The following is a 14,208-nucleotide window of genomic DNA, read 5'->3' as shown; positions in this document are numbered from 1 at the left end:
TGCTCGCGCACGTTAATGAGCGTCTGCGTAGCCAGACACTAAAATAGAACATGGTTCTATTTTAGATGGGAGAGGCAAGTCCTGCCTCTCCCATCTCCTCATTGGTTTTTAGGAGCATATACCCACGTAGGGGATTGAAAGATGAATTGAGGTCCACACTCCAGTCCAGTTGGTGGTGGTAATGCACCTTAAAGTTGGTTGCCAACTGCCATATAGAGTCCAAAGAAGAAGGAGCCTGAAGGAGGAGAGATTACTAGAAACAAACTTGGTTTACCCTTTTATCTGTGGATGAATTGTCGGAGTAGAGGACCTTGTGCATTTCTGGTAAAATAACAACCAAATGTTTATAACCCAGGACAAATTAGCTAGCAACAGCAAGCAAGCTAGCTAAATTGTCTAAATGTTTCATCCTTTTCGATTTGTCCCCAAATTAATATAGTTGGTTCAGAGTTCGTTTTGATATTTCAACCTGCGTGTCCTGATGGTGTCTGGTGTGGGTGGACAAAATCAACATGAGCGGTCTGGTCAGCATTTTAGGTCTACAATGGCTAACATGACAAGAGGAACTGATGATGCACTACCCAATTTACAAAATGCACCTTGTGCCTTCTATTACAACTTTCAAGAGTACGTTTCAAGCAGGACTGAGTTCCTTTAAAAACCCACCCCATAGTTTGAGAACCACTGCTTTAGAGTGTTTATACGCCTCATCTGACAGACTCCCCATGTACTACCACCTGCATACCAGGAAGCATGGACTGTTTATAAGCATAGCCTCAGGTGTACACACAGGCACACACACAGGCACACGCGCACACACACACAATTTTGGCCAATAGGTGGAGGACGTTACCCTTTCTCCTCTCCGAGGCCGGGGGTTTGGGGCCTTCACCACCTTGGCTGGGCCTGTTGTGGGTGGCGGCTCTGTGGAAACAAGAAATACGGTGGACATCAACAGTCTGCTACAGCCATCAACAAAAACTACAGTCATGGAACCATGTAATCACATTTGTCTCCTTTCAGTTCCACTAGCAGAACAGACAATGAATATGTTATTGGGTCAGTGAGGGGCTGTCCGTGAGGATCGCACAGCTGTGTCCCAAATGGCACCCCATACCCTATATAGTGCACTACCTTTTCATATTTTTTTTTATACAAACGCAATATTAACGTACATCTCAGACGTTTGTTGCATCTATCTCATTTTTCATTCATGAGCACGTTAAGTAGCTGATAAACCTCAATCCTCCACTAGGGCTTTGGTCAAATGTAGTGCACCATATAGGGAGAATGGTGCCATTTAGGACTCATCCACAGTCAACTCCTTATATGGGCCTAAGCAATGGCATGGGACTGTCTGAAGTATATGTGCCCTGTGAAACTGCACAAGTTCTGAGCCAGTAAAAAGAAAGCACTGTGCTACGTTGAATTGGGACTGGTGGCGAACTGACTGCACTTGACCGTTCACTAGGGGTACATTACCTGTAATAGGTACAGGGACCTCGGTACATAAAAGATATACAAAAAAAATGACCAGGCCTATAGGCTATGCCTACACTGCGTTGTTGGGCTTTTGAGTAAACTTGAGCTGAAAAAAACATGGTCAGGCTATTACTTTACAACTAGAGCATTAAGAGCACCTAAAATTGGAGTTGCACATCGTATAAGTGCCTAAATAATTGATTAGACAAAGTGTATAGTGTGACACCATGTGTGACAATCAATGTCAGTCCATGTCCACGTAGAATGCTGTCATTCTAATTTCGTGCTGTCAACTAATTTCCAAGATGGCGGATGTGAAATTCACAAGTCAATTTAACCAAAATTCTCCTTTAAACTTTTTTTACCCCCACAAACATTTCTAGTCTTCACAAACAAAAATATTTCAGCTCCCCTTTCACTTCGAAAAAATTGTCAAAATGTCCAACATCCGCCAATTACGTTTTAACAATGACATTGTGTTCCCCTGTGCATTTTCCAATCAACTGGTCAATTTGCTTTCATGTAATAGGATTATGGTGGTCTAAGATACAAATAATTAAAATTGAGTTAATGGCATTAGTTAATCGCGATTAACAAATATATATATATATATATATATATCTTTTACATATATATGTAAAAAAAAAAAAATGTCCCTTTTCCGGACCCTGTCTTTCAAAGATAATTTGTACAAATCCAAATAACTTCACAGATCTTCATTGTAAAGGGTTTAAACACTGTTTCCCATGCTTGTTCAATGAACCATAAACAATTAATGAACATGCACCTGTGGAATGGTCGTGAAGACACTAACAGCTTACAGATGGTAGGCAATTAAGGTCACTTATGAAAACTTAGGACACTAACACTAAAGAGGCCTTTCTACTGACTCAAAAACACCAAAAGAAAGATGCCCAGGGTCGCTACTCATCTGCGTGAATGTGCCTTAGGCATGAGGACTGCAGATGTGGCCAGGGCAATAAATTGCATTGTCCGTACTGTGAGACGCCTAAGACAGCGCTACAGGATGGACAGCTGATCGACCTCGCAGTGGCAGACCACGTGTAACACCTGCACAGGATCGGTACATCTGAACATCACACCTGCGGGACAGGTACAAGATGGCAACAACAACTACCCGAGATACAACAGGAACGCACAATCCCTCCATCAGTGCTCAGACTGTCCGCAATCTGGTTTCCGAGCTGGTCACGGGTGCACCTCAGCCAAGCACAAGGTCATAGACGATATCATAACCACCATCGATAAGAGACAATACTGTGCACCTGTATACATCGACTGGCAAAGGCTTTCGACTCTTTCAATCACCACATTCTTATCGGCAGACTCAACAGCCTTGACTTCGGCGATGTCATTTACAAAATAGCCTCCAACACTCTACTCAGCAAATTGGATGTAGCCTATCACAGTGCCATCCATTTTGTCACCAAAGCCCCATATACTACCCACCACTGCGACATGTATGCTCTCGTTGGCTGGCCCTCGCTTCATATCCATCGCCAAACCCACTGGCTCCAGGTAATCTATAAATCGTTGCTAGGTAAAGCCCCGCCTTATCGCAGCTCACTGGTCACCATAGCAACACCCACCCGTAGCACGCGCTCCAGCAGGTATATCTCTCTGGTCACCCCCAAAGCCAATTCCTCCTTCGGCCGCCTTTCCTTCTAGTTCTCTGCTGCCAATGACTGGAATGAACTGCAAAAATCACTGAAGCTGGAGACTCGTATCTCCCTCACTAGCTTTAAGAACCAGCTGTCAGAGCAGCTCACAGATCACTGCACCTGTACATAGCCAACCTGTAAATAGCCCATCCAACTACCTCATCACCATATTGTTAGTTATTTTGCTCCTTTGCACCCCAGTATCGCTACTTGCACACTCATCTATCACCCCCATGTTTATTTTGCCAAACTTTAATAATTTCACCACTATGGCCTAATTATTGCCTCACCCCCCTTATCCTACCTCTTTTGCACACAATGTATATAGACTTTCTCTATTGTATTATTGACTATGTTTGTTTAATTCCATGTGTAACTCTGTGTTGTTGTTTGTGACGCACTGCTTTGCTTTATCTTGGCCAGGTCGCAGTTGTAAATGAGAACTTGTTCTCAACTAGCCTATCTGGTTAAATATTATTATTATTATTTATTTTTTTAAATAGGCTGAGAGAGGCTGGACTGAGGGCTTGTAGGCCTGTTGTAAGGCAGGTCCTCACCAGACATCACCGGCAACAACGTCGCCTATGAGCACAAACCCACCGTCGCAGGACCAGACAAGACCCAAGCCACCCTAGTCATAGCCTTTTCTCTCTGCTACCGCATGGCAAGCGGTACCGGAGTGCCAAGTCTAGGACAAAAAGCCTCCCCAACAGTTATTACCCCCAGGCCATAAGACTCCTGAACAGGTAATCAAATGGCTACCCGGACTATTTGCATTGTGTGCCCCCCCCCCCCAAACCCTATTTTTACGCTGCTGCTACTCTGTTTATCATATATGCAGTGTCACTTTAAATATACATTCATGTACATACTACCTCAATTGGGCCGACCAACCAGTGCTCCCGCACATTGGCTGACCGGGCTATCTGCATTGTGTCCCACCCACCACCCCCTCTTATACGCTACTGCTACTCTGTTCATCATATATGCATACCGTAAATTCCAGACTATAAACCGCAACTTTTTTTCCCAGGCTTTGAACCTCGCGGCTTAAACAATGACGCGGCTAATATATGGATTTTTCCCGCTTTCAATTTTTTTATATTTTTTTAAACACATTCTGTGACGTGCTCAGTTTTTTGGCGGAATGAAACTTTCATTAGGCCAATGAAATTTCCAAACGGGTTAAGGTCCAAAAACTTTTTTGATTACTGTTTAGATTAAATCGAGCGCGCTCAAACTTCCCATCATTCTGATTACGGTAGTCATTTTGTCACCCTCATCATGGCAAAGACACGGAGAAATGCATATGATGCAGCTTTCAAGTTGAAGGCGATTGATCTGGCTGTTGGAAAAGGAAATAGAGCTGCTGCACGGGAGCTTGGTCTTAATGAGTCGATGATAAGACGTTGGAAACAGCAGCGTGAGGAATTGACTCAGTGCAAAAAGACAACTAAAGCTTCCTGCTAATTTTCTACTTTTAGTTACAAGCCGTGTTTCGTTAAATATAAATTCAGTGGGTGCGGCTTATATTCAGGTGTGCTTAATAGTCCGGAAATTACAGTAGTCACTTTAACCATATCTACATGTACATACTACCTCAATCAGCCTGACTAACTGGTGTCAGAATATAGCCTCGCTACTGTATATAGCCTGTCTTTTTATTTCTTTACCTACCCATTGTTCACCTAATACCTTTTTTTCACTATTGGTTAGAGCCTGTAAGTAAGCATTTCACTAAGGTCTACACCTGTTGTATTCGGCGCAAGTGACAAATAAACTTTGATTTCATTTTGACTGGCAAAAAGTGCTCTTCACTGACGAGTCATGGTTTAGTCTCATCGGGGGTGATGGTCAGATTCGTGTTAATCGTCGAAGGAATGAGCGTTACACCGAGCACTGTACTCTGGTGCGGGATCGATTTGGAGGTGGAGGGTCCGTCATGGTCTGGGACGTTGTGTCACAGCATCATCGGACTGAGTTTGTCGTCACTGCAGGCAATCTCAACGCTGTGCATTACAGGGAAGACATCCTCCTCCCTCATGTGGTACCCTTCCTGCAGGCTCATCCTGACCTGAAAATGCCACAAGCCATACTGCTCGTTCTGTGTGTGATTTCCTGTAAGACAGGAATTTCAGTATTCTGCCATGGCCAGCGAAGAACCCAGATCTCAATCCCATTGAGCACGTCTGGAACCTGTTAGATCGGAGGGTGAGAGCTTAGGCCATTCCCCCCGGAAATGTCCGGGAACTTGCAGGTACCTTGGTGGAAGAGTGGGGTAACATCTCACAGCAAGAACAGGTAAATATGGTGCAGTCCATGAGGAGGAGATGCACTTCAGTACTTAATACAGCTGGTGGCCACACCAGATACTGACTGTTACTTTTGATTTTGACCCCCCCTTTGTTAAGGGACACATTATTCCATTTCTGTTAGTCACATGTCTGTGGAACTTGTTCAGTTTGTCTCAGTTGTTGAATCTTATGTTCAAACGACTATTTACACATGTTAAGCTTGCTGAAAAAAAACGCAGTTGACAGTGAGGATGTTTCTTTTTTTGCTGAGTTTATTTGCTCAAATTTGGCCCTAAAGAAAGATTTGTCCATTTAAAAAGAAGTGGATTGAGGTACAGGCATACTTTGATTGTAGCACGGAACCCAAACTGGCTGCATGCACGCGTGCGCCATCGTGCATACATTTATTTTGTCCCCCTACACCAAACGCGATCACGACACGCAGGTTAAAATATCAAAACAAACTCTGAACCAATTATATTAATTTGGGGACAGGTCAAAAAGCATTAAACATTTATGGTAATTTAGCTAGTTAGCTTACACTTGCTAGCTAATTTGTCCTATTTAGTTAGCTTGCTGTTGCTAGTTAATTTGTCCTGGGATATAAACATTAGGTTGTTATTTTACCTGAAATGCACAAGGTCCTCTACTCCGACAATTAATCCACACATAAAACGGTCAACTGAATCATTTCTAGTCATCTCTCCTCCTTCCAGGCTTTTTCATCTTTGAACTTATATGGTGATTGGCATCTAAACTTTCATAGTATTACTACACCGACCAGCAACACAGTTCGTCTTTCAATCACCCACATGGGTATAACCAATGAAGAGGGCACGTGGGTACCTGCTTCTATAAACCAATGAGGAGATGGGAGAGGCAGGACTGGCAGCGTGATCTGCGTCAGAAATAGGAATGACTTCTATTTTAGCCCTTGGCACTGCAGACGCTCGTTGACGCACACGAGCAGTGTGGGTGCAATAATTGAATAACATAGATTCCTAAATTTATTTTGCAACGCTCACATCGTGGTCAGCCTGTTAGGGACTGAAAGACAAAATCATCTACATCAGAATGGTTTAAATCAAATTTTCATCATAAAGACCACAAAAGTCACTAACTTAACTACAGCTATTAACCTCTATGGGCTAGGTGGGACGCTAGCGTGCCACCCGTGGTGCACTCCATCAACAGCAGGTGCATTTCAAGAGCGGCAAATTTGAATCCAAATAAATGTCAAAATTCAAATTTTTCAAACATACAACTATTTTACACCCTTTGAAAGATAAACATCTCCTTAATCTAACCACGTTTTACGATTTCAAAAAGGTTTTACGGCGAAAGCATAAATTTAGAGTATGTTAGGACAGTACATTTACAAGAGTTGTGTGTAATGTTTTGTCAATTCAAAGACAGGGTCACCAAAACCATAAAACCAGCTAAAATGATGCACTAACCTTTTACAATCTCCATCAGATGACACTCCTAGGACATTATGTTAGACAATGCATGCATTTTTAGTTCTATCAAGTTCATATTTATATCCAAAAACAGCGTTTTACTATGGCATTGATGTTGAGGAAATCGTTTCCCTCCAATAACCGGCAGTCAAGTCAGCGTCACAAATTAAATAATAAAAATTAGAAAACATTGGTAAAATATTATATTGTCATTTAAAGAATTATAGATTTACATCTCTTGAACGCAATCAACTTGCCAGATTTAAAAATAACCTTACTGGGAAATCACACTTTGCAATAATCTGAGCACTGCGCCCAGAAAAATACGCGTTGCGATACAGACTAGACGTCATGTTGGGGAGATCTAAAATCGAAAATACTATGTAAATAATCCATTACCTTTGATTCTCTTCATCAGATGTCACTTCCAGGTATCACAGGTCCATAACGAATGTAGTTTTGTTCAAAAAAGCTCATCATTTATGTCCAAAAATCTCCGTCTTGTTAGCACATGATCTAAGCCAGCCGGACTTCTCGTCATGAACGAGGGGAAAAAATATATTTACGTTCGTTCAAACATGTCAAACGTTGTATAGCATAAATCATTAGGGCCTTTTTTAACCAGAACATGAATAATATTCAAGGTGGACGAATGCATACTCTTTTATAACGTATTGGAACGAGGGTACCCAACATGAACTCGCGCGCCAGGTGTCTAATGGGCCATCATCGTTCCATGGCTCTTGTTCGGTCAGATCTCCCTCCAGAAGACTCAAAACACTTTGTAAAGGCTGGTGACATCTAGTGGAAGCAATAGGAAGTGCCAAAATATTCCTCAGCCCCTGTGTTTTTCAATGGGATAGGTTTAAAGGTAATACAACACATCAGGTATCCACTTCCTGTCAGAAAATGTCTCAGGGTTTTGCCTGCCAAATGAGTTCTGTTATACTCACAGACACCATTCAAACAGTTTTAGAAAATTTAGGGTGTTTTCTATCCATATGTAATAAGTATATGCATATTCTAGTTACTGGGTAGGAGTGGTAACCAGATTAAATCGGGTATGTTTTTTATCCAGCCGTGTCAATACTGCCCCCTAGCCCTAACAGGTTAAAACCTCTTAAGCGTCTCGTCCCGTCAGCGGGATCAAAATCCAGCGAAAAATCATATCGCCATTAGCATAACAATATTTAATAAAAATAAAAAATAAAATTATATCGTTTTATAGATACACCTCTCCTGAATCGACCCACGTCGTCCGATTTCAAAAAGGTTTTACAGGAAAAGCAAATCATTAGATTATGTTAGAGGAGTCCATCGTAAAAAGCAGCAACATAGCCATTTTCCGACCAACCACATGCATCACAAATAACCAAAAAACAGCTAAATGCAGCACTAACCTTTTACAAACTTCATCAGATGACACACCTAGGACATCATGTTACACAATGCATGCATTCTTTTGTTCAATAAAGTTCATATTTATATATGAAAACAGCATTTTACATCGGCGTCTGACGTTGACTAACTATTTTCCCGTCAAATGCAATCCGGGGAAACAGAGCTACAATTTACTGAATTACTATTCGAAAACATGTTTAAAATGTAATATTGTCATTTAAGATTTATAGATGAATATCTCTTGAAAGCACCTGTCATACCAGATTTAAAAATAACTTTACTGGGTAATCACACTTAGCGATAAAAGGGGATGCGATACTCAGAAAATGAGCAATTAAATACAGCTCGGCGCCATCTTGGAACAATCGCATATCACATCTGATGTTGTATAATATTGTCAATAATCCCTTACCTTTAGTTGTCTTCATCAGAAAGCACTTCCAGGAATCCCAGGTCCACAACAGATGTATTTTCGGTCGAAAAAGTCCATCCTTTATGTTCCATTAGCTTGCTGTTGTTAGCGCATCTGAAGGCTGTATCCAACTACTCTGCCGTGCGCGCCACAGCAGTTTAATTATTATTTATTTTTTTCCCATTTAGGTTCGTTCAAACATGTCAAACGTTGTATAACATAAATCTTCAGGGCCTGTTTCAACAAGAGAGCCAATAAGATTCGAGGGGGATGATTTCATTGTGTTTCAAAACGTTTCCAAAGGTGGGGGTAGACAGGGCCGCCGGCGTCATAATGGTGATGGCCCTCCCCCTGTGACCAATTTCCAACGCGTCTCATTCACTGAGTTTCGACAGTAGAAGGCTCAAAACACTTTGTAAAGACTGGCGACATCTTGTGGAAGCAATAGGAAGTGCTCAATGAACGATATCTCACAGTGTGAATAATAGGCAACGACGTGAAGTTGAGTCCACAATTCAGAATTCCACTTCCTGGTTCAATCGGTCTCGGGGTTTTGACTGCTATATGAGTTCTGTTATACTCACAGACACCATTCAAACAGTTTTAGAAACTTTAGGGTGTTTTCTATCCACAGGTATTAATTATATGCATATCCTAGCTTCTCAGTCTGATTAGTAGGCCGTTGAAAATGGGCACGAATTTTTTCCAAAATGCGCTGTGGCGCCCCCTATCGTAGGGTAACGTCAAGAGGTTAATGCTCCCAGTGCTTAAGTAGGCCTACTCCATCTTATCAATGTTCTTGAAGTTTAACACTTGCACACAGCTCGCACACACTCAGTCTCTCTCTCACTCACACCTTTAAGTACTGTTAAAGCTTCAGGCATTCTAAATGAGTGTGACTATATGAAAAAATAACTGTTTCTATGGACAAAGAACAAGAGTTTTATAACTTGTTCAAAAATGTTATGAAAACACTAAACATTTTGTTCTGTTTATATAACTTCACACACGTAGGCCTATTCACGCTCCCTCACACTGTTGATTATGATATTGATTACTGCATTGTTGAGAAAGATGAACTTAACGCCCATCCTCTCTCACACACAAGTATATACACCCCACTCTTCCATATGCAGTGTACCTTTGAAGCATCTTTTTGATGAGCGCATTTTCAGTTCTTTCTGAGCAATCCAAATTTGAGCATAGCCCATTCAGTGGTCAAGTTCAGTTGCTAGCTAGTAATGTTGTTTGTTATCAAAACAAAAAATTGTGGCTTGTGAGTAGTTTAAAAACGGCCCACGACATGGCAACCAATCCACTGCGGGAAAAAAAACAAAAAACATAGCTCCTCCAGTAATATTGGGCACAACTTCCACATGATTTTGGCGAGAAATACATTTTTTTTTACATTTTAGTCATTTAGCAGACGCTCTTATCCAGAGCGACTTACAGTAGTGAATGCATACATTTCATAAATTTTTCTCCGTACTGGTAAATGACTAAAATTGAAATGTAAAATGTAAACTATTTCTTGGCTGGGTAAGGTGCCAAAAGCTACATCCACAGCTGATGACACCAATAATTTCCTATTGCAAGAACTTGTGCCAGCAAGACAGCCTAACTATAAAGACTTATGAAGTCTAGCTACACCAAACACACACACGCTAGCCCTGCGGTGCTCTCGCTCTCCCTGGATTTGTTTCAAATGACAGCTGCCTACCCTAACCGGTCTGTGTGGTATGTCAGATCTGCCTCAGCAACAATGCTATGAAGCCATCAAAAATGCTAAACTACACTTTCTTACAAAAAAAGAGAACCAACCAAACAAAAATGCTGTAAAATAATTTCAGACTATAGCTGAAAAACAGGTCATAGCCAAGAGGTTTTAGGCCTATCTGCTGCTACAAAAATCTGCATAATCCCACTTTAAATAGAAACAAGGATATATGATGTTGAAGCACAGGTTTTAGACAGAGCCTGCGCATCAAATTGGTTTACAATCCAATTAGATGAGACAACTGACATGCCCGCGTTTTGTATATATTCTCTTCATATGAATAATTTATTTGGTGCAAAAGATTTGCCTCAGAATACAACTGCAAGGGACATTTTCTGTGTTCTGAACGAGTACATAGCGAGACATGGATTACGATGGGACTGTTGTATCTGGATCTGTAACGACGAGACTGCCGCTCAACCTATCCATGCAAGTGACATTTTCCAAGCAAACGATAAAATTGCCGCTTTCAAGAAAAAGCTGTGTGTCTGGAGAGCCTGAGTGGATAGAGGCATTTTCGATATGTTCCCCCTATTCTCAACTCTGGTTGACAAGATGTAGACATGGATCACATATTTCTATAGTTTTGGTCATTTACAGACAGCCCAGAGAGAGACACTGCCCATGAAGACAGCACAGATAAACCATGAAAGTAGCTAAGTAAATACATCATTCATTATTTTAGAGTAAAGTAAAAATCAATGAACAGTTTTTCTTACTTTAAAGAAAAAAGCGATTATCTATTTTTTACCAACGCGGTCCCGAGAACAAGAAGGCCATGACTTGCTGGTCCCCTGCACAAAAAAAAGTTTGAGAATGACTGAACTAGGCTACAGATTTCAGGCAAGAGCTTCCTTGCCGCAACAAGGCAGTCTCATCCTGTAAAGGTGTATGTACTCAGGTTTAAAAACAAATTATACATTAACTTTCCAAGAGAAAATTCCCCAATTCTCAAACTCCTGCTTAAAATATCAGCAATGCGGATTGTGAACTCAAGGTGTTTTCCAGTATGACCTTCAGAAAGATAATGCTGAAACACAAAAGATAAATTAAAACAGCCAGAGCATGATCAATGAGACAGCCTGAGGTTGTGCGAAGGACAGTAAAATTATCCTGCTGTAATGCAGTTACCCATACTGTCAGAGGGATTGAAAAGCCCCCTCAACTAACTTTTCTAAACATGGACAAAACTCTGGGATTGGTGTTTAGTGGTAAAACTACGTATCCACATGGGCACATCCCCACAGCATGATGCTGCCACCACCATGCTTCACCGTAAGAATGGTGCCGGGTTTCCTCCAGACGTGAATCTTGGCATTCAGACCTAGCAGTTCAATCTTGGCTTCATCAGACCAGAGAATCTTGTTTCTCATGGTCTGAGAGTCGTATAGGTGCCTTTTGGCAAACTCCAAGCAGGCTGTCATGTGCCTTTTACTGAGGAGTGGCTTTCGTCTGGCCACTCCACCATAAAGGCCTGATTGGTGGAGTGCTGCAGAGATGGTTGTCCTTCTGTAAGGTTCCCCACCTCCACAGAAGAACTCGGGAGCTCTGTCAAAGTGACCACTGGGTTCCTGGTCACCTCCCTGACCAAGGCCCTTCTCCCCCGATTGCTCAGTTTGGCTGGGCGTTCAGCTTTAGGAAGAGTATTGGTGGTTCCAAACCTCTTCCATTCAAGAATGGAGGCCACTGAGTTCTTGGGAACCTTCAATGCGGCAGAATTTTTTTGGTTCCCTTCCCTAGATCTGTCTCGGAGCTCTACGGCTTAGTTGTAATCATGTCCAGTCAAGTTGTAGAAACATTTCAAGGATAATCAATGGAAATAGGATGCACCCGAGCTCAATTTCGAGTCTCATAACAAAGGGTCTGAATACTTATCAAAATAAGGTACCCTTTTTTTTTTACTTGCTAAAATTTGAAAAAAAGCCATTTTCGCTTTGTCATTATGGGGTATTGTGCTTGGATAAAAGAAAAAAAAATCCTCTATAAATCTATTTCAGAATAAGGCTGTAAAGTATCAAAAAGTGCAAAAAGGGAAGGGGTCTGAATACTTTCCGAATGCACTGTATATGTTAGAGAAGCTTCCATTGAAGAACATTGGGTTCTATTGGATAAATAACTCCAACCATGTGATGGCAGGTGATGTAAAGCTATAGCAAGTGAGTTTATTGAATAACAATTTACGACCAAGAACATCGAAGGCTGGGGCCTCCCGAGTGGCCAGCGGTCTAAGGCATTGCTTCGCAGTGCTTGAGGCGTCACTACAGACCCGGGTTCAATCCCAGGCTGTGTCACAACCGACCGTGACTCCCATAGGGCAGCGCACAATTGGCCCAGCGTCGTCCAGGTTAGGAGAGGGTTTGGCTGGAGGGGGGGGGCTTTACTTGGCTCATCGCGCTCTAGCGACTCCTTGTGGCGGGCCAAAGCGCTTGCATTCTGACTTCAGTTGTCAATTGACCGGTGTTTCCTCCAACACAATGGTGCGGCTGGCTTCCGGGTTAAGCGGGTGGGTGTTAAGGAACGCTGTATGGCGGATCATGTTTTGGAGGATACATGACTCGACCTTCGCTTCTCCCAAGCCCGTTGGGGAGTTACAGCAATGAGACAAGATCGTAATTGGAAACCACGAAATTGGGGAGAAAAAGGAGGTAAAATACACACAAAATAGCTCCAACTAAGATAGACTATGTCCTGAAAACAAAGCGTCACGTTTGGGCAAATCCAACACAACACTTCACTGAGTACCACTCTTCATATTTCAAGTATGGTGGTGGCAGCATCATGTTATGCTTTTTTTTTAGAATAAAGAGAAACGGACTAGAGCTAAGAACAGGCAAAATCCTAGAGGAAGACCTGGTTGTCTGCTTTCCAACAGACACTGGCAGATGAATCCACCTTTCGATAGGACAATAACCTAAAACACACAGCCAAATATACACTGGAGTTGCTTACCAAGATGACATTGAATGTTCCTGGGTGGCCTAGTTACAGTTTGAATTATCTGCTTGAAAATCTCAAATTGCAAGAAAATGGTTGTCTAGCAATGATCAACCACCAACTTGCCAGAGCTTGAAGAAGTTTAAAGAATAATGTGCTAATATATTACACATAATATGGAGACTATGGATGCACGATATAATCGGTGAACATATCGGATGTCTAGTTTATGTCTAGTTTAACACCCGATGTGCAAAACCGATGTCAAAGCTGACGTGCATACCTGTATAAACGTAGGTACATGACGTAATGACGCCGCATAAAATGTTGCACTATACGTGCAACACTGCGTTCCTAAACTAGCCCACAAAGTCTGCTGTGTGGATCGAGCAGTCAACAAGTCAAGCAGTCATTTGAAAGAGAAAGAACATTTCAGCGAGACAACTCAAAGGTGAAATCCATTAAAGCCAAGATAATGGAATTCATTGCCCTTGACAATCAACCATTCTCTGTCACGGGTGATGTTGGCTTTCGCCGACAGGTCGAGCACCGGTACACACTACCAAGTGCACTATTTTTCAGATGTTGCCCTTCCGGAGTAACTGCTATTAGCTAAACGATATACATAGTATGGAAAACCGTTTGGGTCTTTGCGTGTCAAAATAGATACAGTAGCAATGTCAAAGCCGTAGAAAAAGTCAGCAAAAAAGGCTACGAACGATGTGTTTACAATACCGCGTTGGTAATAAAGCATAATTTGTTCAAC

At 41.9% G+C, this 14,208-nt stretch overlaps 1 protein-coding gene across 5 annotated transcripts in view; it reads right to left on the bottom strand.

The window, feature by feature from the left end:
• The window catches only part of LOC106560735 (La ribonucleoprotein 1, translational regulator), a 121,062-nt gene that overhangs the window by 81,770 nt on the left and 25,084 nt on the right, over positions 1–14,208 (bottom strand). For all 5 annotated transcript variants that reach the window (XM_014123919.2, XM_014123921.2, XM_014123922.2 and 2 more), the window contains exon 2: positions 854–924. In XM_014123919.2, coding sequence (XP_013979394.2) covers positions 854–924 — 71 coding nt within the window. The remainder of the gene's footprint in view (positions 1–853; positions 925–14,208) is intronic.

This window comes from Salmo salar, chromosome ssa10 (assembly GCF_905237065.1).
Source record: "Salmo salar chromosome ssa10, Ssal_v3.1, whole genome shotgun sequence".
Lineage (NCBI taxonomy): Eukaryota > Metazoa > Chordata > Actinopteri > Salmoniformes > Salmonidae > Salmo > Salmo salar.
This window is presented reverse-complemented; position numbering and strand designations above follow the sequence as displayed.